This window comes from Anguilla rostrata, chromosome 9 (genome assembly GCF_018555375.3).
Source record: "Anguilla rostrata isolate EN2019 chromosome 9, ASM1855537v3, whole genome shotgun sequence".
In the NCBI taxonomy this organism is placed as follows: Eukaryota; Metazoa; Chordata; class Actinopteri; order Anguilliformes; family Anguillidae; genus Anguilla; species Anguilla rostrata.
In genome coordinates this window covers 42,579,605-42,607,129 of record NC_057941.1, presented here as the reverse complement: position 1 = coordinate 42,607,129, position 27,525 = coordinate 42,579,605, and the positions used below count along the sequence as shown (strand labels likewise).

Sequence of the window (27,525 nt, the reverse complement as noted above, 5' to 3'; positions counted from 1 at the left end):
TGCTAATGACACTTTTCTCATCAAATTCACAGATCAACAAATCAGCTGGAGAACAAGTATAGTGACTGAACATTTATTACATGAATGTGGATAACATTTCAACAAGTCAGGATCCTATGGATGAAGATCACATGCACAAATTCCCATGCGGGTCTTTAGGCTTCAGGAAAAGTCACACTGAGACAATTAGTGATAACTCAGGTTTAAGTAGACAAACTTTTCAACAGCACACACAGATATAAATGTATATATGCATGTAAAATGAATGAATACATGTCTAAGGAGGATTCTAAAATTTGGTCTTCAGCCAATTCTTATCTCTTTTAACACTGCAAAGCGATTCTATGCTTAACACACAACTCTAACAGTTTCACAAGTGAAAATTCTACCAAGCCAAAGTGTCCCAATCTTGTTTCACTTTGGCACCCAAAAAGGTTCAAGCCAAGAAGATTGGGAATATTGTGAAAAGACCACCATAAACAAATGTTTGAACTTCACAGAGTATACACAACAATATGACGATTCTTTTGCTATTGATTTAAAAAAACTAAACATTATGAAGATACTTCAATATTGAGAAAAACTTAATGAACTGAATCAGTACAACTATAAAATAACCATAAACAGATATATATTTTTCTTTTTTAATACTAAACAATTTCCGTAACATTGACCTTAGAGAAAGATAAACTATCTGAACATGGATGAAACAAGCTAAATCTTTGCATCAGGGAGGCAGCTGACGTATACATTACTGGTTGCCCGGTAACAAAATACAAAATGTCAATGTTCCACAAAAAAAAAGACACAAAGGCCAAGTAGTGGTAAATCCCTGTGCGTAAAAAAAAAATACTCCAAAAGTGCACCTTTTTTCAGACAGCCAAAAGAAAGTTCACTTTGGTATGTAAAAATTTTCAACGTTTCATGGGGTTGGCCCGTGTATTTGAGGATTCATAAAAATAAAAAAAACTTATTACATCATGACTCATGATTTGCCATGGTCACATATGGTCTCAAAATGCTTTAATATTTCATTTCAGCAGCATAACATTGCAGTTTGGAGTGCCACTGATGACTACAAAGTTTGTGGTGAGTTTTAACAATTTTCCTGAACTCCTAGACAAAGCTAAAAAGACTCATTGCAAGAATTCTTCCAATTTGGTTTGGCAAGTACAGAATTCAGACTACAACTGTTGTAGACCACTATATAGTTTGCAGAACAGTAAAAAGACACTTAAAAAAAGGAATACAAATAACTTTTATAGCTTGACCATTGGTTAAAAACAACCTTGTGAGGTTGGAGTATTTTAGTTTCCACAGTGAAAAAAAAAATGCACATACAAAACATCTGCTAGTTTAAACAACTGAAACAACAAGGAAACAAAACCTCTGGGCAAGGTATATGACGACGAAGACACAAATGGAATGCAAAAATTAGAAACTTTTCACGCATAAAAAAGAATTATCTGTAACTATCTTGCACAGAATCACGTTAATCGTAAAAGAAAAACGCAGAAAAGAAATCTGTCGGTGAACACCAGAACTATAAAATCATAAATAAAAACGTACACTATATAATCCCTTCTCTATCTGTTCAATTATTCACAGCCAAAAGCACAGCTAGGAAAACCTAGCTGATACACAATAGTGATTTAATATAACAGGTTCTTATTCACACTACTGTGGTGTCACACTAAACATATCAATTACCACAAGTTACAGTAGTAAAGGAGCAACAGACCTTTCCTTCTAGACGCCACACCTAATAGACATAAAAATATCTTACCACAACTACAAAGGAATTTGCAAGGTATTAAAGCTAAGGTCTTGCGAACAGCAAGGTGAAACTAGAGTCTGGTATGCAGAGAGCCTGACAATCGTATAACCATGGGCTCCTATTAAGGCTATTTCTTATGATATGGCTTGCATGGTATGCGCATGTATACATGTGTGTTTTAGTATGTGCATACGTGTATGTATTTTCATAAGACAAAATATAAATATACAAACACATAAATACATACATCTACCTGTATATAATAGGCATACGCATACATACTCGCATATGTAAATATCCATTGTCCTGCTATTTTAGAACGATGACTGGTATGACCGTTTTGATGGCCTCTGCTGTATCTCCCGTGTTGTATGCCTAGCCGCAGATAGAGCCATGTCATTCTGTCACCAAGCCACACACGAGACACCAGGTCCTGCAGCCAAAGCTCGCTCTGGAATAACAAATCACTTCCTGACTGACAGGGGGCTATGCAACAGGCAAGGCGAGCAACAGCAGAAAGTGTAAGACACGTCAGAAAACTGGGGGGGGGGGGGCGGTGGAATGTGGGGTGAACCTCTACAGCGAGAACAGCACCGAGAACCGCAAACCAGCCCCGGAGGTCATTTTACAGGCTGAAAGATAGTACAAAAAAAATCTCCCGCTGAAGCGCGTGGCTCGCGGGCGGACTGCGGTTCTGGCGATCGACTGGCCGCTGCGTGTGGTTTTATTTAGTGTACGTCGACCTGGCCGCCGTCGACCAGGCACATGACAGGCAACCCAAAACAGGCAGGTTCATTTCGTTGACGGGCGTGTGGACGGAATGGCTAATGGAGGGTTCACGGTTCTATGGGAGCGAACACGTCGGAAGGCAGATAACTAGCTGGGCAGGCACCAAAATAACTAACTGACTACACAATAACTAGTCAAGAACTTTGTGTGAGGAAGTAGGTACACCTGCAGTCTGTGTCTTGTGACTGTCACCTTATATATACTAATCCCCCTTGATGTTATTATTCAGTGGTATTGTACACTCGACTGCCTCCACAGGGATTAAAGCTCAGCTCTACTTCATTGATTTGATTTAAAGAAGTGCCCAATGTAAAGAAATACCACAGGTTGTAGCCTACGGTATTTAGGGGAGGGCAGGGACTGACAGGAAGTGACATAGCGAAGTGTCAAATTTCACTATCCTACTCACAGGATACTGTGTGTGTAAAAGTGAATGAGGTAGGCTGACTGACCTGTGGACAAGATGGCTACCCTCCTTTCCTACTGAGGCCGAAACAGCAGCACAAACGCACAGACTGTCAGTTTTGGACTTTGGGGAGTCGAGCTCAGCGTGCAAGAAGGGGGTGGGGGGGGTGAACTCTGGAGGCTGAACTAGGAAACTCAGCAGCCAGTGAAGGGTGGGGCCAGACGGTGGCAGTGCAGACAGAACACTGGACTGCGCGATGGTGATATGAACTGGGGAGGGGGGGTTATTTCAACAAAACGGGGGCACAGAAAGGGACAGACTTAGGCTGTGTTGTCACTTCGCACTTCATCGACCCACAACTGGGTCGGCTGCCCCGTTGAGTAGGCGACGGGAGACTACCAATGACCTTTCCAACCACCCCACAGGGGGCGGAGACAAGGGAAACCGTGGCCTCTTTATAGCACAATCTCAGTGTCTGTTCAAAATGAAAACAGAACAAAAATAATTGGGGGGGGGGGGGGGGAGATTAACAAACAACTATAAAATCATCAATCACTAATATGCACAAGCCTCAAAAAGTACAGTAACTGTGAAAGACACTTCTAACCAAGACCATATTGGGGACTCCACACTATTGCTCAGGCTAATAGAGAGGAATCCATCTTAGGTTGCAAACTGCCACAGATTATGCTACATAGACACGCCCGAACTACAGGACCCATTTTCTCAAACCAACTAAAATTAAAGTGGGCTCCCCAGCTTTTGCTCATGCCTTTCTGTGACCACTGTAAATTTATACATACATATATTTCTTTTTTTTTTTTCCTGAAGTTGCTTCTAATCCTTTAAGAAATGAAAATGAAAGATGAAGGGAGCAGTGGCTCATGCAGATTTTCTGGTCCTATGGAACTAAGGCACCAGAGGTCTAAAAAAAACCCACTTGTCTGTAGAAAAAATTCCATTTTCAAGTGTTTCTGTTGAAGGCAGTCGACGTGAGTGCATAAAACGAACGCAGTGGAGTAAAAGGGGCGGATTGTTTTCACGCTTGGGGATTGGTCATCTTCTGCAGTAGAGGAATCTGTTGGAGGGGGGGAAAGAAAACAAAGATTAGCTGGTTCAAGGCTAAGGACAGAAGTGTGTGCAGACATGCATGTCGTGTGATCCAACTCACGGGAAATACAAAGGAGCAGGGCTACGAGAAACGCGCTACAACAACGCAACGCGACCAGACAACCTGCCGCAAACAAACAGCAAACCAGACGAGAACAACTACAGTACAGCTACTGAAAACAGCGTTGCTGGGTGTGCGTGTGCCGTACGGAAAGGCTCGCTTCAGGCTGAATGTGTGTGAGCGCGCGCGGTACCGGCGCGTCTGCGCTATCCGTGAGAGAGGGGACTGCCAGGGGCGGCTCACCTTCGTCAGGTCCACTCCCGTGAGGGCGTTGACGGACACGGGCAGCTCCGCCAGCAGGCGGTTCACCTCCCCGGTCAGGCGGCTGCCCTCCCCGCTCAGGATGACGATCTCGTTGGTCCGGGCCAGGGGCGCGGCCACCTTGCCCGCGATCTGTTAGGGGGGCACGGCGGTCGTTTGAGAACGGGAGCAGAGGGAACGCGCTTCGGGGAGGACTGCTCTCCAGGAGCTGGTCAGCCCCCCAGAACTCGCAGTTCCTTTCAAATGCTTTAAAAATTATGAGCCTCCCCTGATGGGTTCAAAACCTTTCGAACGAACACAAGGGAATACGTTTCCATGTAAAATGACGCGCACTTCTATTTGTTAGCCTTGCTGACTGAAGTGGCTGCTTTCATCATTCGCCCTGGAGCGCTGTCCTCTCTGCAATGACCTAATTAGGGAATGCAACTGCACGTCCACAGCAAAATGGCTGCCAAGCTGTGCTGCCTCAGCGCGACACCGCGCTTGTGCGAGTCACGTAAGCGACGGTCACAACGGCGCTAAAACCTGCCGCACCTCCCCCCGGACGCCGAGCGGCGCTCAGATGCCCCCCCCCCACCCCCCCCAGCGGGATTGGGAGGGCCCACTCACCTTGGGCAGGGCCTCCAGGACCAGCGCGGTCTTGGCCGCCTCTCCGTACTGCTGGTAGGCCTCCGCCTTCAGCCTCATCTTCTCGGCCTCCGCCTTGCCCACCACCTCGATGGAGCCGGCCTCCGCCTCGCCTATCCGCCGGATCTTCTCCGCCTCGGCCTGGGCCGTCAGCACCGTCTTGATCCTGGTCAGAACGGGGCGGTGGAGAAACGGGGGGGGGGGGGGGGTTCATTTTACACCACAATGAAACATAACTACACTTCAACACACAAACACTCCATCCCCACCCAGAGATTCTTAGCATTCCCAAAACTGTATTGCCGTGTACTTCCTGAAATGACAACAGGCTGTCGTCACATGACAGGCAACAGCTGAATGGGTAGGAGGGGGGTCATGTATAAATAACCCTCAAACCTGCACAAACGCCCAACGGGAATTAGCGCTAGCATGCTTGCTTTTGTGACGCTGCAAGGCATTCTGGGAGGACGGGGAGACCTACTTCTGTCCCTCGGCCAGCTGCTGCATCTTGTAGGCCTCGGCTTCGGCGGGCCTCTTGACCGTGGCTATCAGCTCCTTGTCGGTTCGGAGGATCTCCTTCTCCTCGATGGTGATCTGCTTCCTCCTCTGCACCACCTCGATCTCGATCTCCTCCAGCCTGATCTTCTGCTGCTCCTTGGCCGCCTGCAGCTCGTAGGCCAGCTGGGCCTCCGCTTTCTGATGTGGCAGAGAACATAAGTCTCAACCCGACAAGCCCGGGCCTAATGCCTGAACTGCATCCTCACCACCAGGAAGAGAGACTCATGAACCATATTCAAAAATGGTATATATAACATGTGCATGAGGCACTGAAGAGGCACATGTCAAAAATGTCAACTGGTTTACATTCAAGCTATACTGTAGGAGTTGCATGCAATTATTCATGTTTTATGGGAATAAAGAAGAAACCCTGTCCATTAGTGATTAAAAATACCATTTTTGCGACATGCCATGTAGCAGCTTAAATGTTTCCATGTGTCCGGTACCTTGGTGTTCACTTCCTGGTTGAAGGCAGCTTTCTGCATCTCCAGCTCTCGCTTGGAGTCGGCCATCTTGGTGTCAGCCTTGAACTTGATGTCCATCATCTCTTTCTTACACTCAGCTTCCTGCAGTGAGAAACGGGGGAAGAGCATCCTTCATACCGGAACAACGGCCAGTCCCCATTAAACACAAGACACAGACAGAGTAGCACAAACATAGTGATGTCACTGTTCAAATCGAACCACATAACTGAACACAAATAGACCTTCATTACTAAGCCCACGAAGGAGGATAACTAGCACAGTGTCTTTGTAAATTATGTTATAAAAACTGCATTGGTCAACCCTTCAACTTCCTCACTGCAAGGATAAAGATTAAACTCAATGAGCAGTCTCTCACTCACTCTCTCTCTCACACACACACACACACACACACACACACACACACACACTCTGTAGCCATGTCATGTGTGGCTTTTTTAAAATTAGTGGTGCCTATTTGTGGTGATGACAGGTGTGTAGAATACTTCTATCCTATGCACACCATAAACAAATTAAGTTGGACAGACAGGTGAGAGGTGTGGAGCTTTACTGGGGAAGAGTCATAAGTAGTTGAATTATGACTATCTTTTACAGCAGCATAAAAACACTGCCAACAGCAAATTTCATGTAAATAATTTACAGTGGATCAACTGCTGAAATAAGGTCACTTCAACTGACAACTCAATATCTAGGCAAGAAGAGCTCAGCTTGAACCCAATGTCACACTGTGTGTCCCAGGGAACAGGGTTGGGGGCGGGGGGTGGTCTATGATAAAAAGAATTCTATAATCTGTTGTGGCTCCCTGGTGAACGATCAGGGGAGTATTTCACAAAGCAGGATTACAGAGTTAGCTGGATAACTGCACTGGGTAAAACCCGGAACCCTCCCGAACCTGGAACATGGACTGAAGTAAACAGAACTTTTCCAGGTTTTACTCAGCACAGTTACTGAGCAAACTCAGTAATCCTGCTTCGTGAAATACCCCCCAGTTCTCTCATGGGCAAATCAGTGATTTGACTCATGGCCAATGTGACTCTCTCCCCTGTGACAACAGAACTCCACGATCGTGAAAAATCAACAAAGCAATGGTTTCTTTATAATTATTTATCTCACAAGCTTCCATCTCCAACTGACCCCCAGAAATACCCCTTACCCGGATTCCTGCATCCCTCTCCGCCTCCGCCACCCCGATGTCGGCGTCCCTCTGGACCGCCGCCGTCTGCGTCTTTCCCAGAGAGCTCAGGTATTCCACCTTATCGTAGACGTCCTGCAAAAACAACAAACCCCATTTCAGCACATGCCCATCACCTAGTACAAGCTCCGTGCTTTACCCACTGCACAATGAAAAATCTGGCTGAGCTGGACACCTGTAGTGCACTATGGAAAACCTTTAAAAGTGTAAACATTAACAGATAGCTGTTTTACAACAAACTTATCGCAAGTATAAAAATCCCACAATCCCAGTTTTTCTGTTCTTGAATGTATGTTGATTCACGTCCGGATCCCAGATTTGGAGTGTCAGTGGATGACGAAAATGTAACATTTCCAGCATAGTTTAATGATCCCTGAGTGAGTTTAATTAACTGCACCAGAAAAACATTTTTTACCAAGCAGGTCATTGAATGTGTCACTTTTTTTATTCAGCAAAAATCTCTGTGCTGAACCTATAGATCAGGCGTCTCCAAACACTGGTCCAGGAGGGCACATTTTTGTTTTCACCTTAAAATCAACAAGGTGAGTAAACTGATCAAATCAACTGATCAATGTACTGCTAAGTGACTACAAACACTAACAGGACCAGAGTTGGAGACCCCACTTTAGCCCATAATTCAGACATGGCTGCCCAGTTCGTGTCTGGGGACTGCCGTTTACCTTGATGGTGAAGCTGAGGATCTCGATTCCCATTCGCCCCACGTCTGGAGCCGCCACCTCCCGCACCAGCCTGGCAAACTGGTCCCTGTCCTGGTAGATCTGCTCCACCGTCAGGGTGCCTGGACACAGGGGTCAGGGGTCAAACGGTGCTCTACACAACAGGCAGGTTCTAGGTGACGTGCTCCACAGAAGGGTGTCGCGAGCATGGCAAATGACTCGGCTGAAAGTCGAAATCCGCTCACCCAGGATGGAGCGAAGATGTCCCTCCAGGGTTTGCAGGACCACGCTTTTGATCTCCATCACCGATTTCCCCAGGAACTGCTCGCAGGCAACTCCCAGCAGATCGTTGTCGGTCATAACTTTGACCTGGCGAGATGAAATTCAGCAGTGAGTGAGCAGTGTTGGACTGAAGGGGTTCTCCAAATCTAAAAAAAAAAACATGCCTCTTAAATTGGAATGCAGCTAGTGTGGTCTCGTCTCGGATTGTTTAAACCGTTCAACAGAATGCGCAAATACAGGATTCTGTGGTTGATTACATGACCTGTGAATAATGTTTTTGCCTGAAAGTTTTTTTTGAATGTTTTTCCAGCATAATCAAAGTTGCAGACGCCGGGTTACTATGACACCAGCTGGCTCATAGTAGTGAGTGTCAAGAGCAAACTCCTCCATGAATATCTATCTACAGCACAAGGCCAAATTTCATGATAAACCCTCTGTTTTGAGTAGCTGGGATTCAGCAAGAAAAGTTGTGTTTACTTTTTACAGAGTGATCACTTCTGGGTGAAGTTTGCTTTAACAAAGAAACCCTATGACCACAGAAACGTCATTCCATTACAGTAGAGCACCAATTATGACTATGAAATTTTAAATTATGCATACTTCACAATATGATAGTGTAGGCTGGAAAGCTACTACTGAAAGCTACTGTACAAATTAGTGTGAACCCATACATCTTGTCTTGACTCCTGAAACAGTCAATCAGCTTATAAAAAGGGTTTACAGTCTCCAGCACACTATCAACTATAGAAAATAAAATGTATGGATCTTACTGTGAACAACCATTATATTTACTAGTGTTTGAATGGAAACTCTTGACAACATCATACTGTGTAATTAAAGGGAATTTTTTCAGATCAACTAACCCACCCAGCTCCCCCCCACGCCCCATTTACAACTGTAGTATATGACCCCAGTTCTGGAACGGACAGAAATGAAATGACCACAAGTAACTTGAGGCGCTTCCTCGAAAATCAAAACCAGGACCAATTCTTAACACCCTTGAAACCTGGTTAACTACCTATATAGCGGTTACAGGGTGCAGCAGGGAGTTGCATGTAGCCCACTACCTATGGCCCACCAAATTAGGGATGAGCGCTGTACTGAAACACCCCCCCACCCAACCAAAAACAGTAACGGAAAGACCAAGGGAGCAGGTACTGCTGGGGGAAAGTGGGAAGTTACGAGCTCCGCAGGAAGGGGAAGACGATGAGGCCCTTGAGGAGAAGCGGAGGAGCTGACCACTGGAACACACAAGGCATGCACTCGGGGGGAGCAGCCACCGCTCAAGGACGTGGCTCTTCGTCATTATGGGGGGGGCGGGGGGGGGGGACCCAAAAAAATATATACAAAATAAATCTCCATCAGCGGTGGGAAAGCAAGCAAGCAAGATGGACGGCGGCTCATTCGTGACCACCCCCCGCTTTTCCACAGCAACAAACCCCCCCCCCCTCCCCCCTCCACCCTCAATACACACAACAGTTTGTACAGCATGCTCTGAGAAGTTCCACACAGGATGAAAAAGAAGAAAAATCAAATGATATCAAACAAAAAAAAGAAAGACTTCAGTGCATTTCTTGACTGCAGTTATTCTGGCTATTCTTCATCCCTCAGCTCACAGAAGCCATTACAGATTTGAATGCACTTATACCCACGTGTGAATTGTGAGTAGCGATATATCACCATTATGGGTCTGTTTAATGTCACACACAGGTTCTTCTTCACATGTTTTAACAGTGATGCATTAAGAACTCCAAGTCTGCATTTTAAAAAAATATGTTTGCTCTTCGGGTGCAAGAGAGTTACTTGACCAAAATATACAAAAATGGCTTGATTACAGCCAGATGCAGAGAGACACAATTGTGACCTGCCCCATTTTTGGTATTGCCCCAGGCTCTGTTTTACAGGACTAGATTGATTTGAGTCAGTAAACAACAGATGAATGAAGCATTATGGGACACAAACACTTAGTGGGGAAAAAAACATTTTTGAAGATATTTTCACCAAAACTGAGAAAACAACTAAACCTGAACCTAGTGTGATTTTGCAGTCGTATCGAAGACAAAAATACGCTTATTGCATACAATGAACTAAAATAAATATAATACACATAACAATAAACCAACGATCATATGTACAGAACCTAATGTGGCAATAAATAGATTGTATAAATGACATTTCAGTTACAGGATCAGACCTCAGTACAAGTAAAGGAGCCTTTACTTTTCAACGATTCAAACTTGTCAGTAATTCAAACGGACGTGGAGTATTCTCAGAACGTTTAATGTCTTCTTGAACACACTGCAAATCTTGGCACAGAAACAACACACATAAGGGCAAATCAAAGCATACACAAATAAACAATGGAATCGGATGCATATATATATATAGAAGGCCTTCCAAGTCCCTCTTCTCTCCCACCCTCCTCCAAGCATGAATTTAAAACAAAACACAGTAACTGAGTGAAATGCCACTAAGGTCAATGACTCTTAGCAAACACAGATATTTGCAACATCCTGTTTATTTTATCTTTTTTAAATTTAACATCCGGGAATTATATTTTTGAGAATAAACATTAAAAGTAAAATTTTCCAAACCGGATCTCCAAACCAAACCATACTTCAATGTTTACGTTTATAAAGCAATAATTCGAGTTCCGTTTAAACTGGAACTCACATGAAATGCGCCTCTGCTACTTAAATTTCAAAGAGCAAAAACATTTTTTCATCATTATTGAATGTATTGGTTAATATAGATCAATATAGTTTGGCTGACACTCTTTACCCAAGGTAATCAGCGCAGATTACATCTGACGCATTATATAGCCTATGCGTGCCATGAGAACCGTAAATACACAGTAAAAACATCTATAAATTTAGCAGATGTAATTCTGGTTCACGGCCACGAGAGGTAAAGGTTAATTTGAGAGTCTGTCGGATGCTTTTTTTGAGAATGATTGACCTTTCGTGTTGGGGTTGTGTGCGGGTCAGTGTGGAGCTCGCGCTGGCTCAGCTACAAATAAAGCTTCCTTGGAGGTCTGTGGGAGACTGGGCCAAACTGAGCTGAAAAAGGCATTCCCAGAAGGTGATTTACCTGTGCCACACCAGTGACAGTAATAGCTACACCCTCCGCTGTCTCTACATCCTCACACTTGGGCTGCAGGGTCATTATCTCAAGGGTAATCCTGCGGAGAACGTAAGAAATTGGCATGTTCCAGGTAAAGTAAAAGGAAAAAAGGAAAAAAAAATAATAATAAATGGAAGAATGCCTTTAAAAAAAAATGTATTAAAAAAAATAAATAAATCAAGAAACACAAAGAACAAAAACAAAGAAACTTCACCCCAGAACTCTGAAGGCCCCAGTCTGTTCACAACAAGGTCAAGGCAATGGAACTGCTTTCAGAATTTTGGTCAGATTCCCAATGGGCAACACAACCACCAGCGAAGGAACACGGTGAACTTCTCAAAGAGTCATTTTACGGTTGCGTTGAATTTTCCCCCCCTTCAGGGAGGGGGGGGGGGGGGGGTAAGCAGGTATTAGGTTGCCATGGATCTCCTCAGCAGTCATTACAGGACCCTGTTGCCAACGCACGTGGGTGATGCCAGCAAAGTGAGAGCTGTGTTGAGAAGGCTGAAGAGGTTAGTGTCAGCTCCATCCCTTGCTGCAGGAGGGAGTCAGGCAGGAAGAACAGAGAAGCACAAAAGTTAAAAGTCGTGTTTAGTTGCGTTACTCGTCCCACCCTCGCGGGGCTTGTTTTTTCTTTTTGTTTTTCTTTTTTTTTTTTTTCGCGGTTCATTACCTGAGCGACCCCTGTCACGTCCAAGGGGACACCCTCCGAGGTTTCGATATTCTCGCAGCGACAGAGGATGGTCATAACCTCCAGACTCAGTCTACGCAGCAGAGGGTTGGAATAGGAGAGGCAGGACAGCAAATATACAGAGGTCGTTATATCAGAGACATCGAGGAAGGTGCCTGCCGACACTAAAAAGGAACAAAGATGTGGACCGCCTCAAGTAAGAAAACCGCTTGACTGCAGGATTTCTCGTCCAATGACCGATTAGCTCCTCAACACTCAATGGGCTCTTCAAACGCGAGTCGCCTAGACGATTTATTGCAGAGCCAAAGCCCATCGCCGCAGCCTGCGGCTGAGCCGGCCAGAGCGAATTGGGAAAGCGGATGACTCATCGTTCTCAGCCCCTTGGGGCGGGGCCCTGGCGTCTTCGCCCGGCACCAAAAGGGATAAGACCGCTGAGCTAGCCCAAATTAACCTGTCCGGTGTCCCCAGTCTGGATCAGGCCGTCTGAACCCGTAATGAGAACGTCAAAGGAAAAAAAAAAATCTCCGAGCTAGAGAACAAAAATAGTAGCGTGCGATATAAATTGTATTCTGACATACTACCCAATGTCACGCTAATGGAATTAAGCCACTTAGACTGATTAGGGCACCAGGACTACAGGACTACAGGTTTCGGGATGCAGGGAGGAAACCACTGCCTGGGTCCTCGATTCCAAAATCAAAAGCACTGAAGTAAAACTGTAAATCATTTAAAAATGGCCATCCAATCAAAATGCAAGGTTAAAGGGAACAAAAACGCACACGGTCGTGGGGAAATTACAAAAGGTGGCGAAATTGTACATAATCATCAACTTGCCCTCATCTATTCTTTCCCATGAGTTGTAATGGTCTTTAAGGGAAACTTATTGAGCGGCAGGAGAAATCCTCATTCAAGCATGGGACTCATTGTTTGTTCCTTTTTACTGGAAACCGACTCCCAAACAACTTAGCCCCCAAAAATGTACAAGGCTTTTTTTTGTTGTTGCACTATTTAAAGCGGTATATAGCATTTTAAAGATTAGGTAACGAAAGTAGGAAACGGAAACGGTGTTCTTTGAGACACAAAAGGAAACGAAGGAAAATAAAAAGAACACTGAATTTCCTGTCTGGATCGGGTCTCCATAACACAACATTTGATAAGTTCTGCCTCTCCTAACTTCACAGCAATAATTATTTATTATAAATACTTATAAACTGACTGACTTCAGAGAACCTTTTTGGCGCTTAACAAAATTTGAAATGATAAATCTGCTTGATGCCACAATTCTTTACAGGCCTCATTCTATTTGTGGGAGCACGTGGGTGAGAAGAATGTCTGAAATTATTTTATACGAAAAAGGTGCAACTGTCCACCCAATTTCATTCCTCCGAGTCTGATACGGAGTATATGAGCTGATGTTCTTATTCCCAGAGAATTAGGTCAGATGTTCTACGCTGTGTGCTGGGTCTTTAATGTGATTGCTGGGGTTGGGACGAGGGACTACCATAACTCCCAGAGCTTGGTGAGTAAGAAGCTTACTGCAATCTTTGGTGGCCAAGTCCTCTTAGTCTAGTATTAGTTACAAGCGTACATATGGAAGGCTCAGATAATCCTTCAATGAATGGAAAAATGAATCTCAAATAGTTGTTCACTTAATGATTAATAGGTAATATTAACATTACAGCAATATGTTAGGAAGTACTTCAACAACACTGATAGCTGTCCAATCAATATTTGTAGTATGTGATAAGAGCCAGTTGAAGGCCTTTTTCAAATTGAGCTCATTGAAAACACATCATATCACTTATGCATCATAGAATTTGATTCCTGTTCATGATTGATAAGGAATCAAATTCTACCATCCTGAAAAGTGTGTATATATATATATATATATTGATTTTTATATGTATAAACTAAAAACTGTGTATGTGTATCTGTTAGTTAAAAAGAAAAAACCATTCTACTCCATTGACAGGAATAATCTGAGCCATCCATTTAGAGTAGCTAAAATGCTTTGCTTATACACAAAACTAACAAAGTATTCAAGCACTGGACAAAGACCTCCATCAGTTCAAGGCATGAAGCCAAGGTCTGAACCCAGCAAGGTGACAGTTGTGAGTTCAAGACGAGGCAAGCAAGGAAGGTTAGCATGGCAGAGAGAGAGAGAGAGAGAAACAAAAAAACAAAAACAAAAACCAGTGTGAACACGTCTATTACTGGAATACTGTACGGTTCACATACTGTAAATAAACATCAGTGACGTTCGATTCAACTTTGAAAATGGAGACAGATGAAACAATGACAATGTTACAAATTACCATTAATTGGAACAAACACTGTAAACTGCTGTCTCCAGCTGCTGCTTGGTGGGTCAATGATTTCCAATGCAGAGGGCTGCTCTCTTTGTGAGGATAGCAGCAACCTAAGAGACCATCACGAATCATTTCTCTTTTCAGCGTGCAGCTAGTGAAGCTGAACCTTCATAACAGGAATGCGATCATTACGATATGCACGCAAAGGCAGTTGGACACTTCAGAATGGCTTTGTTTTTAAAAAAAAAAGGAATTTAACTTCTCTGTTTTTTTAACCCAGTTTGGACTGCCCAACTGTACTTGTAGGCCCCTGCAACAGCTGCACAAACCCTGGTTATTTCAAGACGATGCCCTGCTACGTGCACTCTGAAATGCGCACTGCTCACCACCTCTTCTTGTTATTATTCCGCATTCCAGCAGCTAAGCCGCGCAGTCCACGCGTCGGACGACTATAGTACCTGCGCAGCTGGCGCAGGCAGACTGCTGTCGGCTGACCGACCAGAGTCGTCGCTGTATTTTAGGAGGAGGTGAGGAGCCCGAAACCCGCCCTCCTTGGGCGATGTTACAGCAAGTTCATACATCACAATGGGGCACTGGCACTGTCCGGAGTCTATACAGACCTTGTATTCACTGCTATTACGGTGTCAGCACATATTAGTGCATTCTCTTAGCTTACTTAAACTGCCCAAAAATGGCACTAACAAACAGGGAATGTGTTCAGTTGGATGTACAAAACCAAATCAGCATCACGAGGCCCAGTGACCTGGAATGTGCTGTGTATATCGAACAAAAACACCCTCCTTGGAGGTTTACATTTCCAAACACTCATTGTCTCCTTCGACAATTCATTTAGAGTTTGCAGTCAAACGTGTAAAATAATAACCGTTAATCTCTTTCAGTTTCTCAGGGAAAGATCAGTGTCTTTTAAATGCCAACTGCCATTTTCACATTTTTGCCAACAAGTTTGCGTGAATTAAACCGTAAACCATTATTAAAATAACTTAATGTTTTACTACTTGCGCCAAAAAAAAAAAAAACACGCTCCAAGACTCACAAAGAAAGAATTTGGTGATTGGTTTTGTTCAGTCAAATTTAGGGCTGCACTGAGTAATCTTTGACCGACCAGCAAGCACGGCTGTCCAGCAGACATGGATTAAGGGTGCACCGGAGGGACCTGGGGGCACAGTCAGTGTGATGGGGAACTGTGGGTGGGGGGGGGGCAGTGGGTCCAGCCACGCTGGCAGAAAGAGAGGCCTTACTTTTGAATGTCTGAGATCAGCCACCAGGCCCAAGCCCAGCCTCCCACCATATAAGTCTTCTGGTCTGAGCCACAGCAGCCACCTGCAGGAGGAGAGGGGAAAGCAGGGGGTTAGAAAAACCGGACCCTGGACGCCACTGGGGGGTTAAAACCAGACCCTGGACTCCACTGGGGGTTAGAACTGGACCCTGGACTCCACCGGAGGTTAAAAAGAGACCAGACACTCCACTGGACTCCATTAACAGTAATCTGTGCCACGGTTCCAAAGCTGTAGGGTGGGACCCACTGGTGGGATGTCAGAAGGGCTAGAGGGTCGTAACATCCAGGTGAAAACACGGTGTGCTCCTTCCAACCTTTCCCCTACACAGAGGCAGCTGTGGCGCAGTGCCACCACTGAATCTCTGGCACTGCTGCTAGATTTTGTTTTCTTTTTATTTTATAAAGCTACACTTGGAGGCGAATGGGTCCAATGGCACAGAATGACTCTGCTGAAACAAACAAGTAAGGCTGTGGCCTAAACTATCTTGTAAAACATCTTTTTTCCTCTCAACCCAACTATCAGCAGAACATTAATCTTTTGCCATATTGGCACAAAACTTGTGTAAATGTTTGTAATAATTTACTTTCGCTTTTAAGTAAACTTGTCACGTGTAATGTCTTCGGTCGTTATGAGTTGTTTCAGGAAGCGTTATGACAGTCATTTGTACGGAGTTGTAAACACATGAGCGGTGCATGACTGGCTTTATAATACGTGTGAACAAGATGTTGGCACGAACATCTGTGAATCACCTGAGACGAAAATTAGCAGTAGTAAAGTTTCAAGAATTCGTTGTGTACGTGTGTGTGTGCGTGTGTGCACCATAAACCTAAGAACCCTCACAAAACACATGCATTGCTTTTGGAAAGCACATAGGTATTCATATGCCTTCCATAGTTATTCACATGAACTAAACTGAACACATCACTGGTTTGCATACAAGGTATAGCCTGAGATTTTGGCAGGATGATAACCTTCACCAAAAATATTGCAAAATCGTGATAAAATTCTATCCCATCCCAATTCATCTAGGTGCCGCAACACATCCCTAGTCCAGCAGTTATTGTTTCGTAAGCATATGAACCAATCAAGGTTCATTCCTTCCACATTTTGTGAAATCTTAACGGCACTGACATACTAGTCACCTCCTCCTTTGTTCAGTGCACAAGTTACTTCAGAAGCCAAGCATGTCTGTGCTCGCTGGGTGCACACAAATCTCCAGTTCATTTTTCCTCACAGGCCAGTTCCACAGTGGCTGCAGAAATGAAGATGAAGAGCCTTCTAACAGACCAACCTTAAATCTGACTGCTAACTTCCCGCGTTTTACCATTAGTGTCGGTCAGCTGGTCAACATGCGGTTACATTAGCCATGGACCTGGAACATTTCTTGCGCAGCCGCCACGCTAACCTTTTGCAAGGTTTACCTGGGAATGCTGCTGCTTTTGCTCAAACTACAGCCGTGGCAGTAGACTCCCATAAATCTTACTAGGTCCCGACCTGGCAAACTGGAGAAACACCTTACATGGAGGATCTACTCCTGCTCCTGTTCAGACATGACACTGACAGGAAACAGCCAGAACACTGGTGGGTTAAAATATATTGTGTGGAAAAGGCTTACTTGTAACACCGGGCCCTGAATAATGTACTTCCTCACTGGGTAACCAATGGTGTGGTACAGGTGAAATGACAGGCCTTGTCCTCTCAAAACTCAAGTTAAACATCCAGACCTAGAGAGGCTGTTTAATAATGTCACATAGCTTTCAGCTTGAGCACAAACACATTGCATTGGACACCTTGTGTACGACTAACTGTTTGTTTTTGAAGACTGACGACAACCCCTCTGTTTTGCATCTTGCTGTAAAGCCACAAAAAAAAATCCCCTCAATCGATCCTCAACATTCAACAGTTTCAAACAATCAAAAACTAGGTCACCAGAACTGTAGCAAAAAACAAAGGTGTTTATTCAGCTCTCCGTGGATCACCACAAGCCTCTTATTCGCATGAAAACTTTCACAGCCCGAGGAAGCTCAGTTGATGCTCTCAAAACCCACATAAAGAGCCTAGCAGTGCGCGCAGTACCTGTCAATGCGTACACGACTGCAGACTAAAATAAGCTGAAAGTAAACCGTGACTCCAAAAGACTGCATTTGATTTCATTCACTGTCTATCTTTCCTTCAATGCATTTCCCCCAATATGGAAACTTAAACCAATATATCCCCCAATATGGAAACTGGGGTGACATAGCTCAGGACCGATTGTCTGGCAGTCGGAGGGTTGCCGGTTCAAACCCTGCCCTGGGCATGTCGAAGTGTCCTTGAGCAAGACACCTAACTCCTAACCCCTAACTGCTCTGGCGAATGAGAGGCATCAATTGTAAAGCGCTTTGGATAAAAGCGCTATATAAATGCAGTCCATTTACCATTTACCAAAAAAGGGAAAGACTTCTGAAAGTACTTCCCACAGTGAATTAGGAAGTGAAGCAGTTCCCATAAATCAGGTGGTAACAAAAATACCAGACTGATTAAATCCACACACAAAGCCCATTGAAAACCAGCCTTAATAGCCAAGAAACAGGCTTTAATGTTTAAGGAATGCATACTCTTACACACAAGGACTGTAGTCATAGAAACAATTGGCAATTCCGAGGTTCCAATCAAGCTGTCAAGTCATACCATTGAACACGGCACAGCCATTTTCGCCTTCGTTTATGCTACGGTACAAATGGAAATATTATTCTCATAATTTGTTCGAAGATTTTGAATATGTAATTGAGGGTTTGAGCTCGCAATCTCGTTGCCTAGGCAAAATAAGAAGCCCAGCTGCACTCAGCGCTCACCTGTATTGTGACAAGGACAAAACCACATTATTGTTTTGTCTGGAAGGTATATCCTTACGTAGCCTAAATAAAGTTTGTGCGTGAGTCATGCCATCCATGCAGGCTGCAGGCTATACATTAGAAAAGGAGAAGCAAAGAAAAACTGCAACTCCACCGCACCTCGGGTGTGTCAAATATTACAAGTTCGATTCCACTGGAGACAAAAATGACCAAGGAGAGATTGGAAAGCCTGCAAAGTATGCAAAGCGGCAACTGGCCTACCAACCCTCCAAAGGCTGACATATTTTTCTCCTCCAAAGGAGATAGGCCATTTGAGTTTAGCCATTCCAAAACAATGGCATGGCTTAGTAAGTAAGCCATGCCATTGTTTTAAATTAAGGATGGACTAATGCATTTATTTTTCTTTTTTCAGAGCTAATGCATTTATTTTTCTTTTTTCAGAGCAACAGTTGTTCCAGAGAGCCATTATATAGCAGTGAATGGCATCATGTGCCATTATTATGATCTTCCTTGGTTTTATTTAATTTAAACAAAAACTTCAAAATACCGTCATTATTTCCTAGTTAGCCAATAGCCTAGCATATTTAGCCACCAGTTTAATGGAAAATTCACACAGGGCCATAATAATTATACATTTAGGCAACGTTTCATTAAAATTTTTTACATATTTTTAACTAATTTCTCTATTAAGAGATTTGTTCAAACTCAATTTTTGGAAAAACTGTCTGTGGCTTCCAACATGGTTCTAGCAAAAAACATGAAATGGCTCAACCATCTCAGAAATGGGAATGGTATTTACAAACCTTGCAAAAACAAAACCTACATTTTTTTTTTTTTACATTACATTACATATTTTACATGTCTTTAAATGTGTATTATTCCTTCTCCACAAATTACATTTTCATGGAAATGGAAACATGGAACATGGAAAAAAAAACAAGTAAGCCAAATTTCAGCGAGACAAGTATTCAATTAATAATTCCTTTAACATCTATTCTAAACCCACATTACTCTTACCATATAAGGAATTTAGGGGTTGTACCACCTTAGCTCCAAACAGGTTGTCATAGACTACACTAATCAGTTGCCGGCTTTCATTTGCAAACCTGAAATTCCTCCACTCAAGCCAATCAAGTCAGCCCAGAATAGAACCAGCCCCTCCGAGCTTCCATGCTACCTCTGTGAAACGCCACAAAACTAAAATATAAACGTGCATCTCATCAGAGCACTGCCCCAGCAGCCAAATGCAGCCCAGTGTGCTTCTCAGGGCTTGACCTGGTGTTGAGGGTTTGCTTTGTAACTACACTTATAAGTTGAATACTAAGATGCTGGGTTAACAGACATTTTTTTTCCAATTTTGATATCCCAGCACTAAGACACCTGATTCAAATTATAAAGGTCTTGGTTGAAGGCCATGATTAGTTGATCAGTTGTCATAGTGCTGGGCTAAAACAAAAACTCATACCCACATTGGCTCTTTTAAGAAAATACTGGACACTCCTGCTAAGGACCCTGAAATAAATGTTATCCCCAGAAACGAATAGACTACAGGCATGGTTCAGGTGTAGTTTGAAAGTAAACAAGTGTATCATTATATTATTATGTATAATTGGAAAGTTTTGATTTTGTGTGAATGTTGAGGAAAGTTTGATTTCATCATGTGTCCCAGACTAGACTAAAATGGAGAATTACTTATCTTCCTACTGCATCTATGTATCCCAAGCAATGTATTAAGTGCAAGTTCGTCATTATGTCATGATATTTTTTTCACTTCATTCAACAGAGCCTGGCCGATGCCTTGACATTTCCCGGGATAGTTGTATTTTCCCAACCAATCAGAGTGTTTTGGCCAGGCGTGGTCTGAAAACACCAGAAAACATTACCGGAGGCAAACTTTTCCACAGAACCGCATCAGTTCGCCAGTATTTGGGGAAAATGATTGTATTGGTTGTAACGGGCAAACAATAAAACCCATTGCTTCTTCAGACTATTTTTCTGGGTATTTATTTGATAGCACAATGCATACCGTAGGCCACGCTTGAAAAATTAAACTTTTGCCAAATCCTGTAGGCAAGCAAATGAGTACATCTCTGTTCAATAAGAGCGAATCCAAACATACGCGCTGAAGGTTCTTCAACAAAGTCACGCCATGTATTTGGCAAGTCCGTGATATAACAGAAATTCTTCGAATTTGTCCATAATTCTGTTTTGAGCAGATAATTTGGGCTTGATAGCTTTTTCTGTTTCGCTGGTGTGTGTCAGTTGGGACTTAGATTGCAGCACACACGGAACAGAGGGAGTGTCAGGGGTGGGGGGGGGGGGCGGAGAACCAGCACACTGAGACAGACAGTTTGATTAACCCCCCTCCCTTTTGCCCCAGAAAGTACATGCGTTCGTCCAGACTAAGCACTGAAGGGACCCCTTTCTTTTCCAGTGGAGTCCAGAGGAATCTTAACTAATACGTACACACCACATTTATACAATGAAATGAAACCCATGTACACTCCTAATCAAGTTACTCAAGAGCTTCAGTTTCCTGTTGATCATCTACTGAGAATAAAAAATACTGCAAGTCACACTGCAAGTCACATGATAGAAATCTACCATAAGAACAGCAAGCATCGAAGTGTGGCCAGGACATGCAAAACCTCAAAGATAAAGTTGGGAGTCTCAAAGACCAATGTCCGTACTGAATAACTTGAGCTGCATGCCCCTAACTGTTGAAAACAAACTCTAGCTTTGTTAATGGTTCCCTTAGCCTGGTATGTAAAGAGGAAATGGGTTTGGGATCTTCTGCATTGAGGTGTGCTTGTATGTGTTAACTGGAAAACTATAGACTGCAGGGTGTGAACCACAAACCAGAATGAAATCCCTAATCTACACAAACTGTTACAATTGTCAATTGTTCCATCAAACCAATCTCATTATACATCAAACATGTGCAGTGATTAAATTTAGAAGCCATCAGTCCTATTTGTTTATGCCTATCTGGTATTAATATAACCTACTGCAATACATATGGCAACACATAGGACTGAACAATAATGCACATTGTAAACAAACATAACAGCATATTGGCCATGGTAAAATCCTAAATTTGATACAAAAAATAACATTCCAAATTAGAGTATAGTTTCGGACAGTGGACTTTCATTGGTAATCCATACATGTTTTATGGAATCTGTAGGTAAAATCAATTAAGTGCATCTACCAGTGAGGCCAGCTCCTCTAGGTTACACTGTATAAATTGGGGACATTACACTGCTTACCATCACTCAATAAATCAATGTTTTTTAGCTAAACATAAAAGGAAACCCGCAGGCTTGGTACTTTTCTTTATAGATACAACGCCCCACAAATTCTGGCTTCCATTTAGGAGACTAGCCAGTTTACTGAAATTATTTGAGGTACAATGCACTGGGATGTCATTTCCGTCTTTGAATTGCAATTCTGAATCCCTGAACATGTTGGGTTGGGAGTGAGCTTGTGTTTACATATATATATATATATATATATATATATATATATATATAAATAAATATAAATAAATAAAACTCCTACTATGTGGTAGTCAATTGTCCTCACTTGTGCAAGTCCGTTTGTCCTGAAGCTATAATCAGTGGATTAATGTAGGCGGCCTGAATGATGAATAGAAGAAATGTTAGCGTAGGCCTATAACGTTGAAAAGATAAACGTGGTCGCCTGTGAGATTGAATCGTTTCCGAAGAATACCGTTTTTTGTCAAGTTCAAAACCTATTCCTAATATCGTTTATTTGATAATGTACTTTGAAAAATCAATTTGAACGGTCATCCATTCGAGATCACGAAACAGCCTACAGAAAGTAAACTAGACCTAACGTTAGGGCGACCTGTCAGTACGCATAAAGGACAATGCAATAAACATAAAATATCGAAGGATTCTCGTATGTCATTTTCACTATATGTGCGGATCTACGGAGTTCTGAATTCAATTATATTGAATACAGTAACCACGTACAAAATCACGTTTTTGTACCAAGGTTGTTTGAAGACGGACACTAATGCACACTAATCTCTCATACCTCCCTACGACCGTTAAGACAGGACGTTAGCTACACTTCAGATCCTACAAAAAGAAAACCCAGCTAAATCATACAAACCCTTCTGAGATGCAAGTTAGATTTGCAAGCAGATGAAACCCCGCCTATTGTAACTGTATAACGTTAGCTATCATAGAAAGTCCGGTCAGCTAGCTAGTTAATGTTAGATATCAAAAATGTAATTGCTTGTCATGTTACGTTACATTGTTATAATGCCTGGAAATTTCGTCATCTGGTCAGGTGCTCGTTTCCCCCCGAACAGTTCGTACTCAACCTGAAAACATTTTCCCCCAGTACGTTCAATTAAATTACGTAACTCGCAACGGACTCCTATAATGAAAGTTTAGCCAGGTTTGCCGTCAATCCCTGCGCTGAGCGTGATACGACACGCCAGCAACAGCATCTGGGTGGGACGGCTCGATAACGTTACGGCGGCCACCATATATATTGGATTTCAAAAGCGAGGACAGGGGCGGGCGGCCGTTGTGGACATAATACTATGCTGTTTGTTTATGTATTGTCTGTGGAAAGAGCAAAACCTAACCAGACATTTTGTAAATCCCACCTGGAAGGATTTTTTCGGGCCCAAAATCAAAAATGGAAAAAGACGACGTCTGATCGGCACAGTCTACATAGGTCCAACATATACACCTGATAATTCACTAGCTAACGTTAGCCATCGCACACAGCGGATGCCATGTTGGATTTTCCAACATTGCATTAGGACGATCTTTCAGATGAAACGTTACACAAGTTAGACATTTCTTCGTTGTTAACGGAACACATGGGGAAAGCCCCATTTCACCAGAAACCATTCAGGCTAGCTCGACCCTCGATAACTTAACGTACATTATATTAGCGCGAGTCACCAGGCTTACAAGAGCAATATTTGTAGGTTAAAATTTGCTGCTTACAGAATATAACCTTATATTGTGTGATCGGTTTACTAGTCCACTTCAAATGAGGAGAGTTGTGCAATCGTAAAGCTTGTGCTGCGCTAACAGTTAAGTTAGCTAGCAAAGTTAGCCATGATTATAATTTATATATTCTGTAGTTATAGCTAGATCTAACCTCTGTTGAATGGGATTCGTCATTATAGAAAGGGAATGTAACCTTCCATTAGTCTATATATAAAATATTAAAACATGCATTTTCAACATATAAAATCTTGCAGCAATCGACCAAATAAACTGGAACCACACAGCAGAAGACCCTCATGATTCCAAGGATTCCACGTTTTACGTTTAACCATTCATGGTGCGCCATGTTTTATTCGAAAAGCCAAAACAAAGCATGGAGGGGCAAACTACGTTTCAAACGTTACCTGAGACCACAAGGGCTTCGTTTGGTCCAACGGTATGGCAGTTACCCATTATTCAATATTCGTCTAGTACACAATGTGCAAGTTCTTTTTCCCTTCACGTCCTCCTCGACCGATGAAGTTGCTCGCTGTAGCGGGAATGTAATAGCGTTAGCTAGCTTTTCCACATATACTCATGGCTCGGCTACCTTCAGTGCCTCCACCCTAACAACCCGAGTGACGAAACGTATCACAACAGTGCTACGCACATCCAATGTTGCCAGATTCCGGGAATTAATTCCCAATAAAAACTCCTCAAAACTCCATATCTTCAATTCACTCCCGTACAAATTTGTCTCAGGCCTCCTCCCTCTATTTGAAATTAATCATCTGTAATCGACTCCCACACATTTTTACTGTAAAACCAACCCTACATTTTCGTGTAAAACTCCCAATCTGGCAACCATGCGCACATCAAACATGAGGGTTGACTGTATTCTCAGTTCTGCCTAAAGGGGAGTGTCCAAGGCTTTTTCCACGCACGTATTTGTTTATTTTTTATTTCCCCCCAGTCTGCAGGGATGACACAACTTGCTAACAGAATAATATCGAAATATGATCACGACTGCGAAAACAGTATCTGTTGTGTAGCTCTCGTACTGCGTGATGTGACTGGAGTTCCGGTAAAAATTTGCTACCATTGATGGTATTCCATGTGGTAGGCTATTCACAACAGGGGCTGGGTGGGGCCCTTGCCAATTAATTGAGTTACAAATCCTTGCCTGGTTGATTTCCACTGCTGTGTCAAAGTCACAGCAATAGTCGCCGCTGTTTTTCCACACGAAACTGCAAAATATCTTGTGTGCATCATGGATTTACAAAACTTGATACACCAATCTTACTTGCTAAATGGGATGGAATTTCACCAATCATTTAAGACTCGTGCAGGTAGTGTAGTGAGGAGGACGCGCGAACCGGAGACTCTTTCTGTATACTTAAATGCATAGCCTACGTGATAAGGCAGAGGCAGAAACCATATTGATAAAGCATTTGCACTGCATTGGGTCTTCCTGATTTGATGCGGGAAATGCTTTTGGATGTTAGTTTAGTAGAATACGTTATTTTGAGTACATTACATTTGGAATGCAGACAGGTATACACATTCATAGGAGCCCAAAACATTTAACAATTATTTTAAATTTCATACAGCAGCAACATTTTTTCAGGAGGTAGCCTATATATTAAGCAAAATATATTCGGAACAGTTTTTAATGAATACAGACAATCTCCATGAGCACATTTCCATCGCGAAACTGTAGTAGATGAAATGTGCCAAATGGTGGTGCCAAATATATTTATTATAGGCTACAATACAGTGCAACAACTTATGGATCGTTGATGAATTTATATTTTATCTGGAGTTAAAATAAGCAAGCAGGGCCTGGCCTGAGAAACACTGGTACATCTTGCTGAATTAAATTAGCTGTTGCTTTCATATTGAAATGGTTTATGGTTGGCAATATGTAACATGAATATGCAGGTTATGTATCTGTAGTTTGCGCACAGCTGCCTTTTAATTTATGTTGCAGTGTTCGCTTGCCATCTAGTGGCTACAAATTGAGAAAAAAGATATTTGTATATGAGGTCTGCATTTGACGCCTGCCCCGTTTCCAACGGAATTATTGTAACTTATTTGCAGTATAGGCTACTTCAATACCCGTGATATAAATGAAAACGTACACATAGATGGGCATGTTTAAAGTCGAAAAAATGACAATCATGTTGACTCATTTCAGAATGTATTTTTGTCTAAATATATATCATCTTCATGGATAGCCATAGGATTATATCAATAGGTTATTGATGTATTTGTAATTTTTGCACATTTAATCCTTAATGCTGCCAAAGACACCAGGTAGTGTCCATTTTAGACATCAACAAACCTCTGGCTGTTCACAATCCTTACTTAGATAACCAGAATAATTTGACCACAGTTCCTCTTAAGAATTGGGGGTAATAAACTATATCATTTCATTTTCATGGGTGAACAACTTCTGGCCAAAAAGATTAATTTCACTCTACGTATGTTCATGAAGTATGTCAAGGTCCATTTGCTGGGTTTGGTATTCATTCAATCTTGAAAATCCTGAATGTTTGGAGATTGTTCCTTTGTTACTGTACTTGTACACAAATTGTCTGGCTTCTTTCCTGAAACTAATGATAATGCTTTCTCCTTGGCTCAATATGCACTCTAGCCTGACCTTCGTCCTGAGCAAGGCAGATATTATGAGGAACTGAGTGGACTATGAGTGCCACTCTCACTCTTACAAGCACTATTGGATTGGTCATTTGATATTTACACAAGCTTTACGCGTGTTAATTTTGGGCTGTAAAACACAACATAACCATTTTATTGACACTAAGCTTCAGAAGATAAAGGGAAAAAAGGAAGGATTTTATCAGAAGGTATTCCTTTTCTGTTTCTAGGAGATGCCTGTCAGGTGGTTGTTTTTGGACCTTCTCCTCCCAAATAGAATAGTAAAAGGGACTCCTACAAACTATACAATGCTTACAAAATATTTTATTAAAGTGCCACCTTTTGGTCACTGACCTTCATCAGGACATCAGGAAAACTGTCTTCAAACAGAAGAAAGGACTACAAAGCATGCACTATACTTGCAATAAAACTCTTATTCAACTCCAACTTTTTGGTCAGGCTACTGTTTCAGTATTTGTTTCCCATATATGGGCTATTAAGAAATTATTTCAGGTGTGCATATATATCATCATTGGCATCGCCAATATATATACATAGATAGATAGATAGAGAAATGCAGGGCTAAGGGTGGCCATTGATCACATGGTGAATAGATAGGACAAAATCAAAAGGCAGAGGCCTTTGGGCTAATTGTCTTGCTATAGGATGAAGCACCGTCCAATGAGTTTGGAAGCATTTGCTTGAACTTGAGCAGATGAAATGTTCCTGTACACTTCATGTAACTATCAAGCAGTTCCATCATCAACAAAGAGAAGTGAGCCAGTACCTGTGGCAGTCATACATACCCAAACACCAATACCCCCACCACCAAGAAAGCCCAAACAAACTCATTTTCTGTCTCAGATTGAACTTTTTCATTTTTATCTGCTCTGAAAATGTCCTTGGACCAGCCATTCACACATTTCGAAAGAGCTAACTACAATTTGAAATCTTCCATATTATCCATCCATTATCTAATCTGCTTATTCCTGGTCAGCGAAATCAGGGGGGCTGGAACCTATCCCAGCATGCATTGGGTGAGTGGCAGGAATAGACCCTGGACAGGTCACCAATCCAGCACAGGGCACACACACCATTCATTCACACAATCATACCTATGGGCAATTTAGAGTCTCTAATTAGCCTAACCTGCATATCTTTGGACTGTGGGAGGAAACCAGAGTACCTGGAGGAAGCCAACTTAAACACAAGGTGAACTTGCAAAATCCACATGCCTGTCATTTTAAACACACAGACTGTTTTTTTTTAGATCATGAGTACCATGGCCAAGGTCAAGAATTCCTCCAAGCAAGATTTCAATGCAGAGCATTTGGGTCCAGAGTTACCGTTAACCATCCTTGCTAACCATTATTTTGCTTACAAAATGGAACAGATTGGTATAGTTTTAACA

The 27,525-nt window shown here is 42.6% G+C and overlaps 1 protein-coding gene across 3 annotated transcripts; it reads right to left on the bottom strand.

The window, feature by feature from the left end:
• Positions 1-57: 57 nt before the first annotated feature.
• Positions 58-24,284, bottom strand: LOC135263832 (flotillin-2a). Of its 3 annotated transcripts, none has more exons than XM_064352256.1 (11): positions 23,882-24,284; positions 15,605-15,686; positions 12,019-12,109; positions 8,186-8,309; positions 7,944-8,062; positions 7,225-7,338; positions 6,036-6,155; positions 5,513-5,727; positions 5,014-5,197; positions 4,387-4,536; positions 58-4,050 (listed from the first exon to the last, which is right to left on the bottom strand). In XM_064352256.1, the coding sequence occupies exons 1-11, from the start codon at positions 23,928-23,930 to the stop codon at positions 4,012-4,014; spliced, it is 1,287 nt and encodes a 428-aa protein (XP_064208326.1). In that variant the 5' UTR covers positions 23,931-24,284; the 3' UTR covers positions 58-4,011. The 3 variants fall into 3 exon arrangements, with proteins under 3 accessions (XP_064208326.1, XP_064208325.1, XP_064208327.1); XM_064352255.1 differs by lacking the exon at positions 12,019-12,109 and adding an exon at positions 11,313-11,403 and having other exon boundaries at positions 23,882-24,275; XM_064352257.1 differs by lacking the exons at positions 15,605-15,686; positions 23,882-24,284 and adding an exon at positions 11,313-11,403 and having other exon boundaries at positions 12,019-12,076.
• Between the last annotated feature and the right edge of the window lie 3,241 nt (positions 24,285-27,525).